This window comes from Cuculus canorus, chromosome 3 (genome assembly GCF_017976375.1).
Source record: "Cuculus canorus isolate bCucCan1 chromosome 3, bCucCan1.pri, whole genome shotgun sequence".
NCBI classification, from domain to species: Eukaryota; Metazoa; Chordata; class Aves; order Cuculiformes; family Cuculidae; genus Cuculus; species Cuculus canorus.
This window is the reverse complement of record NC_071403.1, coordinates 108,524,024-108,538,887: the sequence shown is the minus strand read 5'-3', so window position 1 is coordinate 108,538,887 and position 14,864 is coordinate 108,524,024. Positions and strand designations below refer to the sequence as shown.

Genomic DNA, 14,864 nt, shown 5'->3' with positions numbered 1-14,864 from the left:
GGTTTGGTGAGCTACATGGATAAAGTCAAAGCCTGGAGATGAAAATTTCAGTAATTACTGTAGGACAGCCTCAGCAGTTTCCCAGGAAGGAGCATATTAAAGAGCATATTTAATGTCCATTAAGAAATATTTTATTTCTGACTTCTTTCAGTTACTGATTTTACCAGTAAAAGTATTCTGTCTCTTTAAAGAGTTTCTGTTCTCATTACATGCAATAGTATCAAACTGCTGGAGTTCACCAGCAGCCTAGCTTTAAACTTTATGTGCAAAAGTTTAGTTTCCAGGAGAAAAACAAAGCTGCAGCCACCTTCCTTTCAGAGACTGAAGACACATGGTCCTGAAAGAAGACTAACTTCTTAAGCAGCAACCCAAAGTGAGAAAGGAAAGGAGTAAAACTAGAGTCAGAAATATGTGAGGAAGAAAGGAATTAGGGAGGATGAGAAAAAGAGTAAAAGTCAGATAAACAGGAGGCGAGAGCTGACAAAGCAGAGGTCTGAGAGGAATATGGCACGGAAGAGTAAACAAGAAGGGAAGCTGACACAGGCACAAGTGATTAATACTGAAAAAAATGTAGTGGGAGATTGCTGGGGATCATGAAAGAAAATTCTGTTTTGGTAGTCAAAAGTGAGTAACATTCCTAGCTCTGACAAAGTTGTGTAGAGAGAAGTTGTACTCTGAATAAATTTATTAGAAACTAAAGGCAAAGTCTGGGACGTGCTCAGACTTGAAAGAAGTCAAAAGTACAAGCTCTAATGGATTAAGATTCAAACGCAACAGTCCAGTACCTGTCCAGTTGTATTATGCACATAAACAACAGCAGTTACTAAAATAACTGTGAAAACTGGATGGAGAGTCATAGAATGGTTTGGGTTGGAAGGGACCTTTAAAAGTCATCTAGTGCAGCTGCACACTGCAGTGAGCAGGGACATCTTCAACTAGGTCACGTTGCTCACAGCCCTGTCCAACCTGACCTTGGATGGATCCAGGGATGGGGCACCAACCACCTCTCTGGGCAACCTGTTCCAGTGTTTCACCACTCTCAGCAAAAAAAAAATAAAAATCTTCCTTATCTCTAATCTGAAGAACCTACAAGACATTTCCTTAGACAAAAGAGGCAATCATTTCAGTCATGCACCCCTAAGCATTGCATTTTCCCAGCTCTGTCTGAGATTTGACAAACATTTGCCTACTGTTAGGCACGTGAAAGGTACAGAATACATAGACAAATAAATACACACACTGCAGTCCTTACACAATAAGCTACAGGATGAGAAACATGGCCTTATTCTAGCAACTGAATGACCTACTTGCTTTCTGCGTCTTACTACTAAGCTACGAAACCACTTCAAACGACGCAAGATACTCAAAACAAAATAAAGACCATTTCCTAAACATGGTTCTTTCCTTTATTCTAAAACTGAAAGGTTTCAACTGACATAATAAACTAAAAAGCAAAGAAAACATACTCAGTGCTAGTCAAAGATAAAAACCAAATCAGGTATGATACTAATTTGGGAGAATGCAAATGCATATACTGTTCTTCTCCAACTGTAGTAATTTTAAAATCAAACACCTCATTTTACATCAGAGAAAAATCTTTAAGCCTATTTATAGAAGTCTGTAAAAACTATTTTCTCTCTCTTCTTTCGTCTAGACAAGATAGAAGGCATTGTAGAATGCACTGGCCAACTTATCCTGACAAATGTACTGAAGGAAGATCTAGCTGACAGAAGATATGAAGTCTTTCAAGAAAAAAGGCTGAGGCTCTAATGCAATTATGCAAGACATGCTTAGGGATAATATAGACAAGGCAGTAAAGTCTTCCTAAATACATCAAACTAGAACTAATGTCTAGTGTCATGATTTTTATTTCAGCTCAAAAAAGGTCTCAAATCTCAGCTTAACAGATAGAAAAAAAAAATTAAATAGTTGAAATATTTTAAAAATATTTTTGCAAATTGAAACAAATAAAATATGATGCTTTAAAACATTTTATTGGCATTTATTTCAACGGTCTTCATAACTAAGAGCTCTGCTTGCCATGATTAATGCAGCCTATCCAAACATGCCAAAAGTAATAATACCGCATTATTATATACGCTAAGCATACAAATTGTACACGGCAAAAAGTTTGAATTTTCTCACAGTAATCATGAGACTCATTTATGATATGTTCATTGCCTGGAAAGTCCACTAAATGAGCTGGCATTGTCTCTATCTCCTGATGGAATGAGCTAATCTTCATAAACAGAATATGAACTCTTCCTATGCATGTTATCCCAGTATAAACGTATTTTTTTGGAAGAAAAAAAGCTGAGTGATGGGGTTTGCTGGCAAGAATACATAATTCTCCCCCTCCCCAGCTTTAGTCATAATATGCCGCTTAGTACATCATCAGTGCTACAACTCAAGCATTTTGTAAATACAAATAAAAAAAATGCACAACCACCTCCATGCATATGCCTTTAAATGTATCACAAATTAATTTCATCGTAACATGTTAATTTCTGATCAAGAGCACTTCAAAGTTACATTTTACTATTTAAACTTGTTGTTTTTAATAAAAGACAGGAAAAGAAATACTATAGAAATACCAGAATCAGAGCTGCTTAGCCTTCATCCTTCTATGAAATAGATGGCACCACACTTTTCCATAACCTACTAAATCAAACTAATACAAGGGCAGCACACTGTACAAAAAGATACTCAAGATCACTGGTTAATAGAATGGGGTCTACTTAATTGAGAAGAGCTAAGCATGGAAATGGATATTTTGCTGAATCTAAACTATTAGTGTTCAGGATTTTTTTCAAAAATAGGTAAAAAGCTCCAAATCTTTCCCCTTTACATCAAAGTCCATGGTTTATAGACTTAGAACTTAATCTTAAGTCAATCTTAAATTGACCATCAATAAATGCCCAGGAGAAAATACCAATTCGAAATCCCTTCTAGTAATTTGGCTACCTAGGCCTTCAGGATTAAAAAGACCAAAGGGCAGGGGGAGGCGTGGAAAGGGAAGGGAAAAAAAATCATGGGAGACATTTCTTCATCCCTAGTTTTGGGAGAATAGAAAAAGTAATTGCTGCAGAAGTAAGAGATTTACTTCTTATCAAGTTAATCTTATATTTTTTTCAAAGCAGCTGGGACAGAAGAACAGCTGAGACTGACTGCACCTGTTTCTTTCAAAAAAACCCCAAACAAACAAAAAAAAAACCCCACAAACAACAAAACACTGACAACTCAGCAATGTTAAATAAATCATAGAGTATCAGATTTGCACACTTCAGAAGACACCTTGTGGGGGGAAGAAAAACTTCATGACTGCTATTACAAGGACTATGGCATTCTAATCAAACCTATCTTAAATTGTGTAGTGAGACAAAAAAAGGTTACTTTTTCAGTATTTCATATTTGATATAGACCAGAAAGAATGTTTGCGGTGCTGATATGAGAAATATTCTACTTCCAGTCCAAACTACAGACCTGAGATGATCAAAGAAAATTAAACCCAGTTGCTTAGAAACAGTAGCAAGTTGACCAGCACACAAGAATTCAACGACCTTAATTTTTTCAGATGCTATGGAACAACCAATACTGGAGTAATATTTGAAATGTTGGATTAAAAAAAATATCAGATTAAGGGACAATGGTAAAATTAGGCAGAGGAAATGAGGGCAATACATTAGGTCATCTAAATAAACTTCAAGAATAATTCTTCCTCACATACTGTGAAAGGACAAAAATGTAAGTTTACTTTGTAAAAAGAAGATGACTTGGATTTACCCCTTGTTTAGTTCATCTGCTCCCTCCTCAGCCAAACAGGCAGATCAGGAAAATATTAATCACAAAAAAAAAAGTGACTGCTAGTACTGATAGCATAAATTGTACTGATTATCAGGGAATATTAAGCTCTACACAAAGTAGTGAGAATGTCTTATTTCCTTCAGATGATACCTCAGACAGCATTTAGCCAAATAGGGGGGTTATTTTCATCTTCTTCTTGTAAGGAAATTTCTTACTGAATTGCAATAGTTATAATTGGTGAAGGACAAGAGGGGGAAGGGAAGCCTGTGACACATCAACTGGCTGTCAGAGAGGTTGCTAGAAAAAATAAGTGAGCTGCTGATTGATAAAGAGGAAGGAGGAAGGGGAGAAGAGAGGCTGCTGTGGGAAAAACTGTTAGCAACTGTCATCAAATTTGCCTGCTTAACTTCCCAAACCCTCAGACAAGTAAATAATCTATTAATATTTAAACATGATTTTCACATTCTCTTACCACTGCGGTTTCAGTGAGACCACTAAAATCTACGGCTTGAGTAATTCTATACAGATTATACGAAAAAGCAGACTATTGTAGAAAGGCAAAGCTATCCCAAATTTCTTCCTGCTCAGAAAGGCACAAAACAAATCAGGAATCATCTCCTGTCAGATACGATGGGTCCCATGGACTCAGGGAAGAATGTAGACCACAGAGGAGAATAAAGTTGAAAGGCATAAAAAGTGTCAATTATTTTGAAACATGATATTTTGTAAAATAAAATAACTTCAAGCAGATTGTTACTTAATCCCCATTTTGGAATGGAATGCAAGCTTCCCCCTCTGCACTACAACACGTGTTCTACAGCACTCAGTTACTTTACCCTGAAACATTTAAATGCACATAATACAACAGCAGCAAAAATAACTGACAACACCAGGTTAACTTCCTATCCATAGTACGTTGTAAACAGAAGTACCAGCCACTTTGTGAATAAGCTTCCAAGATATCTAGCTGAGTCTTTGCACGTGATAGTCCAGCAGAAAGAGGCAGCTTCTCTTTTGCTATACTCAATCCGATTTCCCAGTAACATGTGATGGGCCAGAGAGCATACATGCATTAAATTAGCAACAAGTGTTTAGACACTGACATTTCTAGAAAGTCCTGAATCAGACTTTTGAATAAAAGTGCTTAGAAGAAAAAAAAAAAGAAAGAAGAATAGAATAGCTTTGAATTAACTTATTTAAAAAAAAAAGTCTTACTAGTATTAGCAGGGCTTTGCAGAGAGTAAGTCTTTGCAGTCTTATAATCCTGTAACCAACAGAGGCTATTCAAAATGGGCAACACTGCTTAGAAAAGGAGTGAAAGAGACTTTTTATAAAAAGCCATGAAAGTTACAGCAGTTGAGACACACGGCACTCTTAACGAGCTTTTCAATGCTCTTGCTGGTTATAAAACATAGAGAAAACTGCAGCCATTTTCTCAGCAGAGAAAAATGCACTGCTTTTATTTGAGCTATATAAACAACTTCTCTTTAGAAACCCAATTGGCATGTTAGTTTTACAGAGACCTTGATAGGAAGGCTTAACATTAAAAATATCATATGCTGTGATTTGATTGCTCCCTAGCTCCACATTAATATCATAAATGGCATACAAAAGATGATAAAAACAAAGCATTCCCATTTCTACCCTCCAATCCCTCCTCCCAAAGCCCCCTCACTACACTGAAAAGCAGAAAAAGTATTCATATATGCATACACACACACACACACACACACACACACACACTCTCTCTCAAAATGTGCACTGTAAGTATTTGCTGTGATTTTCAAAGGTACCAAACAACATCAGTTTGTATTACACCCAATAAAAGCCCGTCTCTGAAAAAAAACCAAAAAACCTGTCCAATCACCCTCGAATTCCTTAGTAAAACCACTGTTTTATGGAGTCAGTAGCTCAACACAGTGAAAAAACATAAGCCAGGAAGTATTCCCCGTTTGTTCCATCTTTGGAATACACAGTATTTCTTGGATTTTGACAGATACCCTTCTCATTCTTCAAGTCCTTGATTAGACCTTGATTTCTGATTTCTTCAAGGCATTATCAGAACAACTTCAGAACGATTAGGCATTGTGTTAGAAGATGATGAAAAATTGTCAAGTTTTATACTTTAAGCAATATAAAAGCTATTACACCTTTTTTCCCCCTTTGTAAGAAAGGTATCCTCACCTATTCAAAGTGTCGATGGACAGCAGAGCTGCCGGAGCACCCTTTCCCATTTTTCACCACTTAATAAAGGAACCAACTGCTCTACTCTCCACAAATGAGTCTCAGGAGTACAACAAACCAAATGCAACTTTTCATGGTACCTTTTCATTCCTTTCTCATCTTGAATGGATTCCAAAGTATACAATATAGGGATGAGATGTGGAAAGCACAAAGCAAGAGGATTCTCTTCCACATTTTCTGATCGCTTTTTCTCCTTAGTCTCCTATAGGCTAATACTGTTGTGACCACTCAAAATCCTTTATCATAACATGCTAATAAGGGAAAAAAGACATATTCTCCCACATTGGGCTTAAGTGGGCACTTACCACAAAGCCCATTCTCCTGTACAAAGTGAGGGCTAGGACAGACGGAAGTGGTAAAGTTGAGGGCCAGCTGCAGCTCTTTAATCTTAGATATTCTGCTGGAGTGTCATATCAGACTATGAAACAGTAAATTGCCTCCCCAGTTTGTAAACTATAAGCTATGCTTTCTATTAAGCTGTAAGAACTTGCATTGTATTCCCTAATCTTATTAACTTTTTAAAATAAAAATATTTTTCTCAAGAAAAAACCAACACTATTATTGATCCTTCTCCAATTTCTCTTTAAGAACTGCATAATCTTAAAATTAATACAAAAAGGCAGATTTACTAGTTCTTAACTAAAGCTTTCATATATTCCTGTAACTGTTACATTTCAGAATATAAATCTTCTAAAAAATACACAGAAACGTACGCATGTGTATTTAAAAAATACACAGAAATGTACGCATGTGTATTTATGTAACGGTGTTGTTATTTTAATCTCCCGTTTGGTGTATTGGCTTAACACAAACAGCAAATATTTAATAAAGTGATTTTGAGATCTTACTTTCACTCATTTACAAAGATAACTTCTTTTTCTAAAGAAGTATCTGAGGCACCAGTATACAGAGATCAGTGATGCACCTGTGAACTTCTAGGGAAAAAATGCTGCCCAATATAAAAAACAGCAGACATCACATTTCTATTTTTACATTAAAAAGAATGCATTGAAATTAAAAATGGGACAAGGAAGCATATTTAGGCACTATAAAAATTTACTGGAGAGCTGGGAGTAAACTAAACTACAAAACCTCAATGTGAAAGCAGTACTGAGTTAGTTCTTTGGTTTCTTGCATCGTATACTTCCTACTTCCTATACAGAAAGCCCTGGGGAAAAAAGCTTATTATAGGGAAGAAACCAGTAATTCTAACAGAGAAGCACTGGGTTTCTCTAGTCTTACTGTCCCACTCTTAAAAATGGGTTTTAAATCCAGTATTCGGTTAGCTAAATCAGAAAGTTTGGCAAACATGATATGCATAACTGTCTCTGAAGTAGCTTGTGGGACATTTGATTTCTAAATAAGATCTTAGTTTTCTTAAGAGTCTAGGTGCTGCATAACAATTAATTAACAGCATTATAACTGTTTCCCTGTATATAAGCTGTTGCGTGTGAGAAAATGAATATTTAATCCCCCCTAAAATCAAGTGCTTAATTTTCTATTTATTCTTAAGTGCATGTGGGCTGCATTAGTTCTGATGTAAAGACACCGAAAGAACAATTTAAATGCAAGCAGAGAAAACAAAAGTAAATGAAATTTATCTAATTTCAGCTATAGATTAACAGCTTAAAAGTTGAACTATTATGCTGATGATAGCTGAACAGATTTGACTAGAACATCTCAAACACTGAAGTCCAAATTATTGTACCAAGAGGAGCAATCCCAGCCAATGAAACTGCACGTGCAAGTATACAGGATACGATACACTCACACACCTTGCTTCAAAAATTAGCAATAATAATAGTAATTCAGAGTTCCAAAAGCTAGTACCTTTAGGAAAATGAGTATTCACAAGCAACTTCAGTAAATGAAAAGCAGCAAGCCTTTTGTATTTGACTGCAGTCACCAAGCAGTGACTATTAGTGACTTAATAGTGTTATTTTTAGGATTGTAAGCTATGTTGTGTAATTAACCTATCTATCTATCTTACAGATATAGCAATTTTCAACTTTTACAGATATAAAAGGAGGTTTAGAATGCCTGTTTGCCAAACTACACCTGAACTTCCTTTTAACACCACAAAAAAAAACCTTTCCCTATCCCACCATCTGGACCTTAATTCTCCCTGCTGGAGAGGCTGCAGGCCAGATGCATTTGTTTCACAATGTCCAAAACAAGAGGAGCCTCTTGACAATTAACTGATCTATTGAAAATAGCTTACAACTTCTCAAGCTTCCTAAGATATCTTGAAATGCCCTCCTTTCTTCAGGAAACATAAATTTCAGCAGATATCAGATGAATGCATGACAACCATCTAACCAGCCTGCAGATTTAGGAATCCACGTGTAGGCTGAGAAGATGCCTGCTCACACACACACACACACAGAGCAGTTTAAATGACGCTTAAGAAATTAGTAGAGCAGCATTAATATAGTGCTCATCTGTCTGCTTCACTAGGTAGTACCAAAGCTTGGTAAATAGCTTAAATACAAGCGATAACATTTGTGGTGCCACTCATTTACTCAGCCAGCAGACAGTGTTAGAGGCAAGGCTGCGTTAACTCTCACACAGAACATCCCCTACTGCCAGGGAACACAGTGATGGATTTGTTTGCCTCAGTGACTAAGAGCCGAGACGCGGAAAAGCTCAGAGATTTCACCATGAAATTCTCCAGTGACTATCCACAATTTCAGGCTTAAGTGGAAAAAAACTCCAGAAAAGATGCCTTTATTGAAAAAGACATAAAGAAGCCAATATCTGATTCTTGTTTTCAGTTTCCAGAAAAGATTTGGGAAGGTGATGTTATATATCAAACTTGTTCTTGTTTGTGGCTTGGAAGCACAGCTCCCAAGATCAAAATAACGTTAAGATCAAATTGTGTCCCTACATGCAGTTAACCTGGAAAAATTAAGTAAAAGTTCAAAAGAACACTACCTAGAGCACAAAGCTCTAACCTAACCCTAACCCTAGAGCACAAAGCTCTAGGAAAGCCTTCATGTATCTTTCAGCTGTGTTTCTCTGGATACCTATCCCGACAGTGGCTGCTGGTCTTACAAGAGTAGAGCAAGCAGTAGCTGACTTTGAAGCTCTATAAAAAGTAAATTAATTAGTGAAAACATAAGCTCCCCACAGTCACCGCAATAAATATTTAAGGAGCATGTTCCTCAGCTCTCCTGTGAGGAATCAGCCACTAGATGGCAGAAAAATGCAGTTTAAATTTTATCATAATTAAGACGAATTCACCCAACACATCTCTTTCATCTTAGATAATAGGTAATACCATCTGTCAAGCCATAAAAGGTAACTGTAACACTGATTATCTTTCTTGCCTGGTATACGTGCTACCTTGACTTCTCATCTGCAGTAAAACCTGAGAAGTGTTTTAAATACTTGAAAACTCAATTGTTAAAGAAATTAATCTGTACTCTTGGTTTCATTATTCTAGAAAGTACTCCACTACAGGAGTAGGGCCAACCTTGTTAAAGATGTTGTTATCACACTATCACTCCATTTAATATTGAAAGGAGAGAATATATGGAGAAGTTATTTCAAGATTCAAGTATATAATGGCTGCAATTCCACCCAAAGGATTACGCAAACAATAGTGGGTACTGGGAAGACTGAAGCAGGGGTTGTACAAAGAAAGTCCAGGGACAGGAAATATAAAATATGAGAAGCAAAATTCTTCTTTTTAAGAATTTAAAATGTATTATTTTAACAAATGTGGCAGGGTTTGTTTTAACAAAATTATATGCACATCTTGAAATTGCATTTTTGCAAAAATAATTATAACGCAATAGTTCCACCATTCTTTAAGAAGTTTGCAGTACTCAGTTCACCAACTTTTTCATGCCTACAGCCTGTTCTATATGTGAATTTCCTTACTTTGTACATATTTATTCTTTCTGTAAGTTTTTTCCTGTCCTTTAATGGTCATCATTACTGAATGGTACTTCAATTACTACAATATGAAGAGAGAATGGACAGTCTCACTTTTCTGCATTTCAGTTTTCTGCTCTCTATTCACACCTTTTTAACAAAACAATCAAAACTGTAGTTCAAAAGAAAATACTTCAGAAACTATATCATGAGAAAGCACTGTGATCATTGTAGCAACAAACAGAAAACCTACATAAACCAAACTGTTTTACAGTGATTCACTTAGCTCTCTCATGCACATCTTGCAGGTATTGTATTAGCACAGTGACCTAAACAAACATTAATTTTAAACTAACCTATTTTATGTTTATCTAATAAAAAGAATAGAATATCTTTTTTACAGATTGAACTTCCTTTTAACGCAAAAAAAAAAACCAAACCCAAAGCATTACCATAGTTGACCTTAGATAACTGTATATAGTCCTTTCAATTACAAGCATCAGTGATAAAATTCTATCTCAATTGAAATCAAAGGGATTTTTACTGAGATCATACCTGTAAACTTTCAAGAACAATCTACTTTTTCAGGTGGCACTACTATAGCAAAAGGGTTTCAGACTACAACACCTGGGTAGGAGGGCAAGCCCTTTTCACAGCAACAAAGCTTAAGTCTAATATTCTGGAAAGCAAGCAAAAACAGCAATATAACCACTGGCCTCCCTTCCTCCCACCCCACATTCTGTCCTCCCCATAAGCTATTATTAAAAACCACACAAAAGCAGAAAAAGTTCAGGAAGAAAGCAAATTGTGTTTTGTCTTGAGTAAATAAATAAATAAAATACATTGAAAAAATACGGAGAACATCTGATACAGGCTGAATAAATCTGACAGAATAAAGCTAAAATTCCCTTTGAACTGTACTTAAATACTATCCCAAAAAGCACTTTCAACATGAGTGCCATTAGAAGAATTTGCTGCAAAAAGTATGGTTTAGTTTATATTATAATTCATATAGTTAATAAAAACTAAAGCACATATGTTGAAAAAAAAAGTTTTGTGTGTATTTTCAGGTGGATTTTCAGATGTCAAGCTTATCCTGCATGATAATGGCTCAAAACTGGGTTGAACTTTAATTTCTTGAAATAAGAAAAAGTTAATGAAATGACTGAGTACTAAAACAAATACTGTTTACAAACAGTTTAATGATTAATGTGATTGACAGCTTACTCCTTAGTACTTAACTTAAGTATTAAGGGAAAACTAAGTGAAGACTAAAAAGTCCGGATAAATTACTTACTGAAGTAAAAGCCAGAAGTTCCTCTTCAGTTAATTTGTGTATGGGATTGTTCTTTTGGAAGTCTATGCTGTGAAGGAAACAAATTAGAATAAAACAATGCTGATTCAATCTTTAGAATAACATCATGCAGAACACATTTTTCAAACTTGCAGAAATCCTGGAAACCTCTTAGAACAAACGGGAGTTTGGCATACACAAAAGAAGGCCTGGACCTAGGAGCAGTCACAGAAAAAAAGAACCATTTAGAGGACCAAGATATTTTAGCAGTGTTTTTCCAAGTCCATTCTAAATTGAAATGTCTTGCTCAGTTTAAGCTTATGGGAATAACAATTCTACAAATCCTGAACAGTTTAAAATCCATCCTTGTTTTAAGAGGTCTGTTTTCAGTTAAAATTCTATGACTAATTGATTACAGGTTCTGCAAAGCAAAAGAATGCTAACCCCTTAAAAGTGTTGCAGGGCAATCTCAAACACTTTTTGTAGTCACTCCAGGAACATGACGAAATCGGTCCCTCTCTCTCTAACCAGCATTACCACTTGCTTGTCGCACCCAAAGGGGTAAAACAAGAAGAATACACAGAGATGAGAATTAAAATTTTTATTCACAGCTGGAGAAGGGAGCAGAATAGAGCTGGCATATATTTATATGAGTTTCTATAGAGTGCAAGAGCTCTTGATTCCTACGGGTAAGAAATCAGTAAAGAAAGGCAAAAGACTGGCACGGATGAGTTGAGACTGGCTGGTGAAACTGAAGCGCAAGAAGGAAATGCACAGGCAGTGGAAGCAGGAACAGGTAGCTTAGAAAGCGTATAAGGATTCCGCCTGGTTGTGAAGGGATGAGGTCAGGAATGCCAAGGTGCAGCTGGATCTGACCTTGGCAAGGAATGCAAAGAATACTAAGAAAGGCTTCTACAGCTGTCTCAGCCAGAAAAGGAAGGTCAAAGAAAGTGTATACACCAAACGCCCCTGCAGTTAACCTGACTGGCAAACTGGTAACGTGTGAGGTAGGCTACCTGTGTTTTTACAAAACGGAGGTTTTGGCATTAACATGGAGGGCTTTGCTGAACTGAACTTGTAACCCTCTTGCCAAATAGGATTTCATAGGCTGGTTTTCACTAGGAAATTACTAAACAGATAGTTTGGAGAACAAAATTGATAAGACAACATAAGAAAAATCTTACTTTCTGGTACCCCTCTGGTACAGTACAAGATATGCTCAGGAATGTAAGTGCTGATAAACAACAGCTTGGGCAAGAAACCTAATATGTAAAAATTAATCTGGTTACAGCATTAGAATAGCTTTGGGATAGCATGTAAAATTGGGAGAGGGTGGTCTTGCCTTGAAAGCAATGCTATAAAAGCTGTGTGGTTTCGAACAAAGGCTGAGCACTTTCCTTCTTGCCAGAAGGGGGCGCTCCCGCAATTAAAATCACGGACAAACATAAATAAAGCTGCTTCACAAGATGCGTGCCTCAGTTTACCTATTTGAATCGTGAGTGTCTCTCATGGTAAAAATGGACAAGGAGAAGGCTGAGGTACCAAACAAATTCTGTCTCGGTCTTCACTGGCAACGTCTCTTCCCACACCCCTTGAGAGGATGGACCTCAAGATGGGACTGGGGGAGCAAAGTCCCTCCCACTGTAAGAGAAGATCAGGTTCATGACCACCAGAGAAACCTGAATACATGCAAGTCTGTGAAACCTGATGAGATGCGTCCCAGAGTCCTGAGCTGCCAATCCACTCTGCACAATATTTCAAAAGCTGTGGCAAGTCAGGCGAAGTCCCTGATGACTGGAAAAAGGGAAACATCGCATCCGTTTCTAAAAAGGGTAGAAAGGAGGACTGTGGGAACTACTGACCTGTCAGCCTCATCTCCATACCTGGGAAAATCCTGGAACAGATCCTCCTAGAAGCTATGCGAAGACACATGGAATATAGGAAAGTGATTTAAGACAGCCAGGATGGCTTCACCAAAAAAAAATAAATAAATTCAAGCACTATTATCTCTATCTGCATGACCACAAAAAGAAACAGAATTCTGTGTAGTAGAGTGCCCAGCCTTCCTCCCGATGGCGTGTGTCTCTTCCACATTCCACCTCCATAATATAGAGGAATGGGAGAGGAAGGGGGCGGGGAACAAAACAAATACCCAAAGAACCACAGAAAGGGAAAATTCTCTCTGGAGAGCACTGCTTCAGCATTTCTGAAACAGCCATTCTTTAGGAATCACCAATATTCATCAAACTAGAGCAGACCAAGAAGGAATATAGATGAAACATTTAGGAAACTTAAGGGATGAGTTTGAAAAAAATTCTACTATGCAAATGGCATTTGTTTAAAGGACTGCAGCCAAATCCAGGTGGGTTGAGAGAGACAGCAAAAGCATAATTACACCCACTTCTAAGATTCAATTTCCTCTATTTTGAGATAAGATCCCTTTTCGCCTCTTCTGGAACTTCGGAGATGTACTCTTTAATAGTGCTCTTAATAGCACTTTCTTATCAAATTTTCTGCAAAATTTTTTTTTGGGGGGGAGCTGTCACAGAAACTAAGTGGCACATGGGAGCTGCTGTCTCAAGTTACTGAAATTGTAATATCTAAAACTGTCGTATAAGTTATGTAATAAAGATTCTAAAAACATACCAGATTTAGAGTGGATGATTATTCACAGCAATGTAGGCCAAAATATCATGTACAAAACTACTGAGAGATTTATATGCAAGTGTAAACATCTGTGTGAACTGACATAAACGTAAGTAGATTGCTCGAACTGGAACTGAAATTTTTTAATTGCGGTTCTCTACAGTTCAAGGTTGCATGAAAAAAGTTTTTTTCTCTGGTTAATCAACAACCTAGTCTTCTCCTGTAACAACCCAGGAACCTAATAAAGTAAATTGAGTCTGCGGGTGGGTGAGAGAGGAAGGGTATTACTGATTAGAATTTCTTCAAAAAAAAAAATATTTGCACATGATTGTAGGGAAGAATATAAACGGAGTAGCTGACGGACAACAATTTCTACAACGGAAGAAAGCTTGAGAAATCTTCCAACTCTTCTTTCTCTACAAAATTCTAAACTCTGGCAAATGTTTATCCTGTCTATTCCTAAGGACCTCCCGCGATACAGGTTCCACACGTGCTTCACAACATTGATGCTGATGTTTCATAATACCATCAGTTTGAGCAAGCTGTATAAACCTGGCCAAAAGGAAGTATCAACTATGCTTCTGTTTGAGTACTGATGAGAAAGGATTACGAAAAGCAAGTGAAGACCTTGACATCACCTTTTATTCTTGTTGTGTTCAGTAAAGATGGACTCTGTCAATAAGAAAAGCTATTACTCCTTCCTCCTGTTTATTAACTAGTACAGTAATGCATTTTCACACATCTTCCCACAGAAAAGAAACTATGTTATTGGTGGGATTTTTCGAAAGTTTTAGACAATGCTGCTAGGAGACAATTCTGTCAGACATATCACTGGCTTTTTTTAATTCCTTAAGAATATTTTCATGGGAACTGGAAAGTAACAAAAAATTTCTCTGCTTTCCTTATTCAGTACCAGCTGCTGGCAGAAATATTTATATTAAGCTTGAGGTAGACACTAACACTAACACAAATTTGACTTCAGGTGAAAAATAACAAA

The 14,864-nt window shown here is 36.8% G+C and overlaps 1 protein-coding gene across 2 annotated transcripts in view; it reads right to left on the bottom strand.

Annotated features, from left to right (window-relative positions):
• The window catches only part of TTC27 (tetratricopeptide repeat domain 27), a 121,390-nt gene that overhangs the window by 70,408 nt on the left and 36,118 nt on the right, over positions 1-14,864 (bottom strand). For both annotated transcript variants that reach the window (XM_054062733.1, XM_054062734.1), the window contains exon 9: positions 11,225-11,291. In XM_054062733.1, the coding sequence (XP_053918708.1) occupies positions 11,225-11,291 (67 nt within the window). The remainder of the gene's footprint in view (positions 1-11,224; positions 11,292-14,864) is intronic.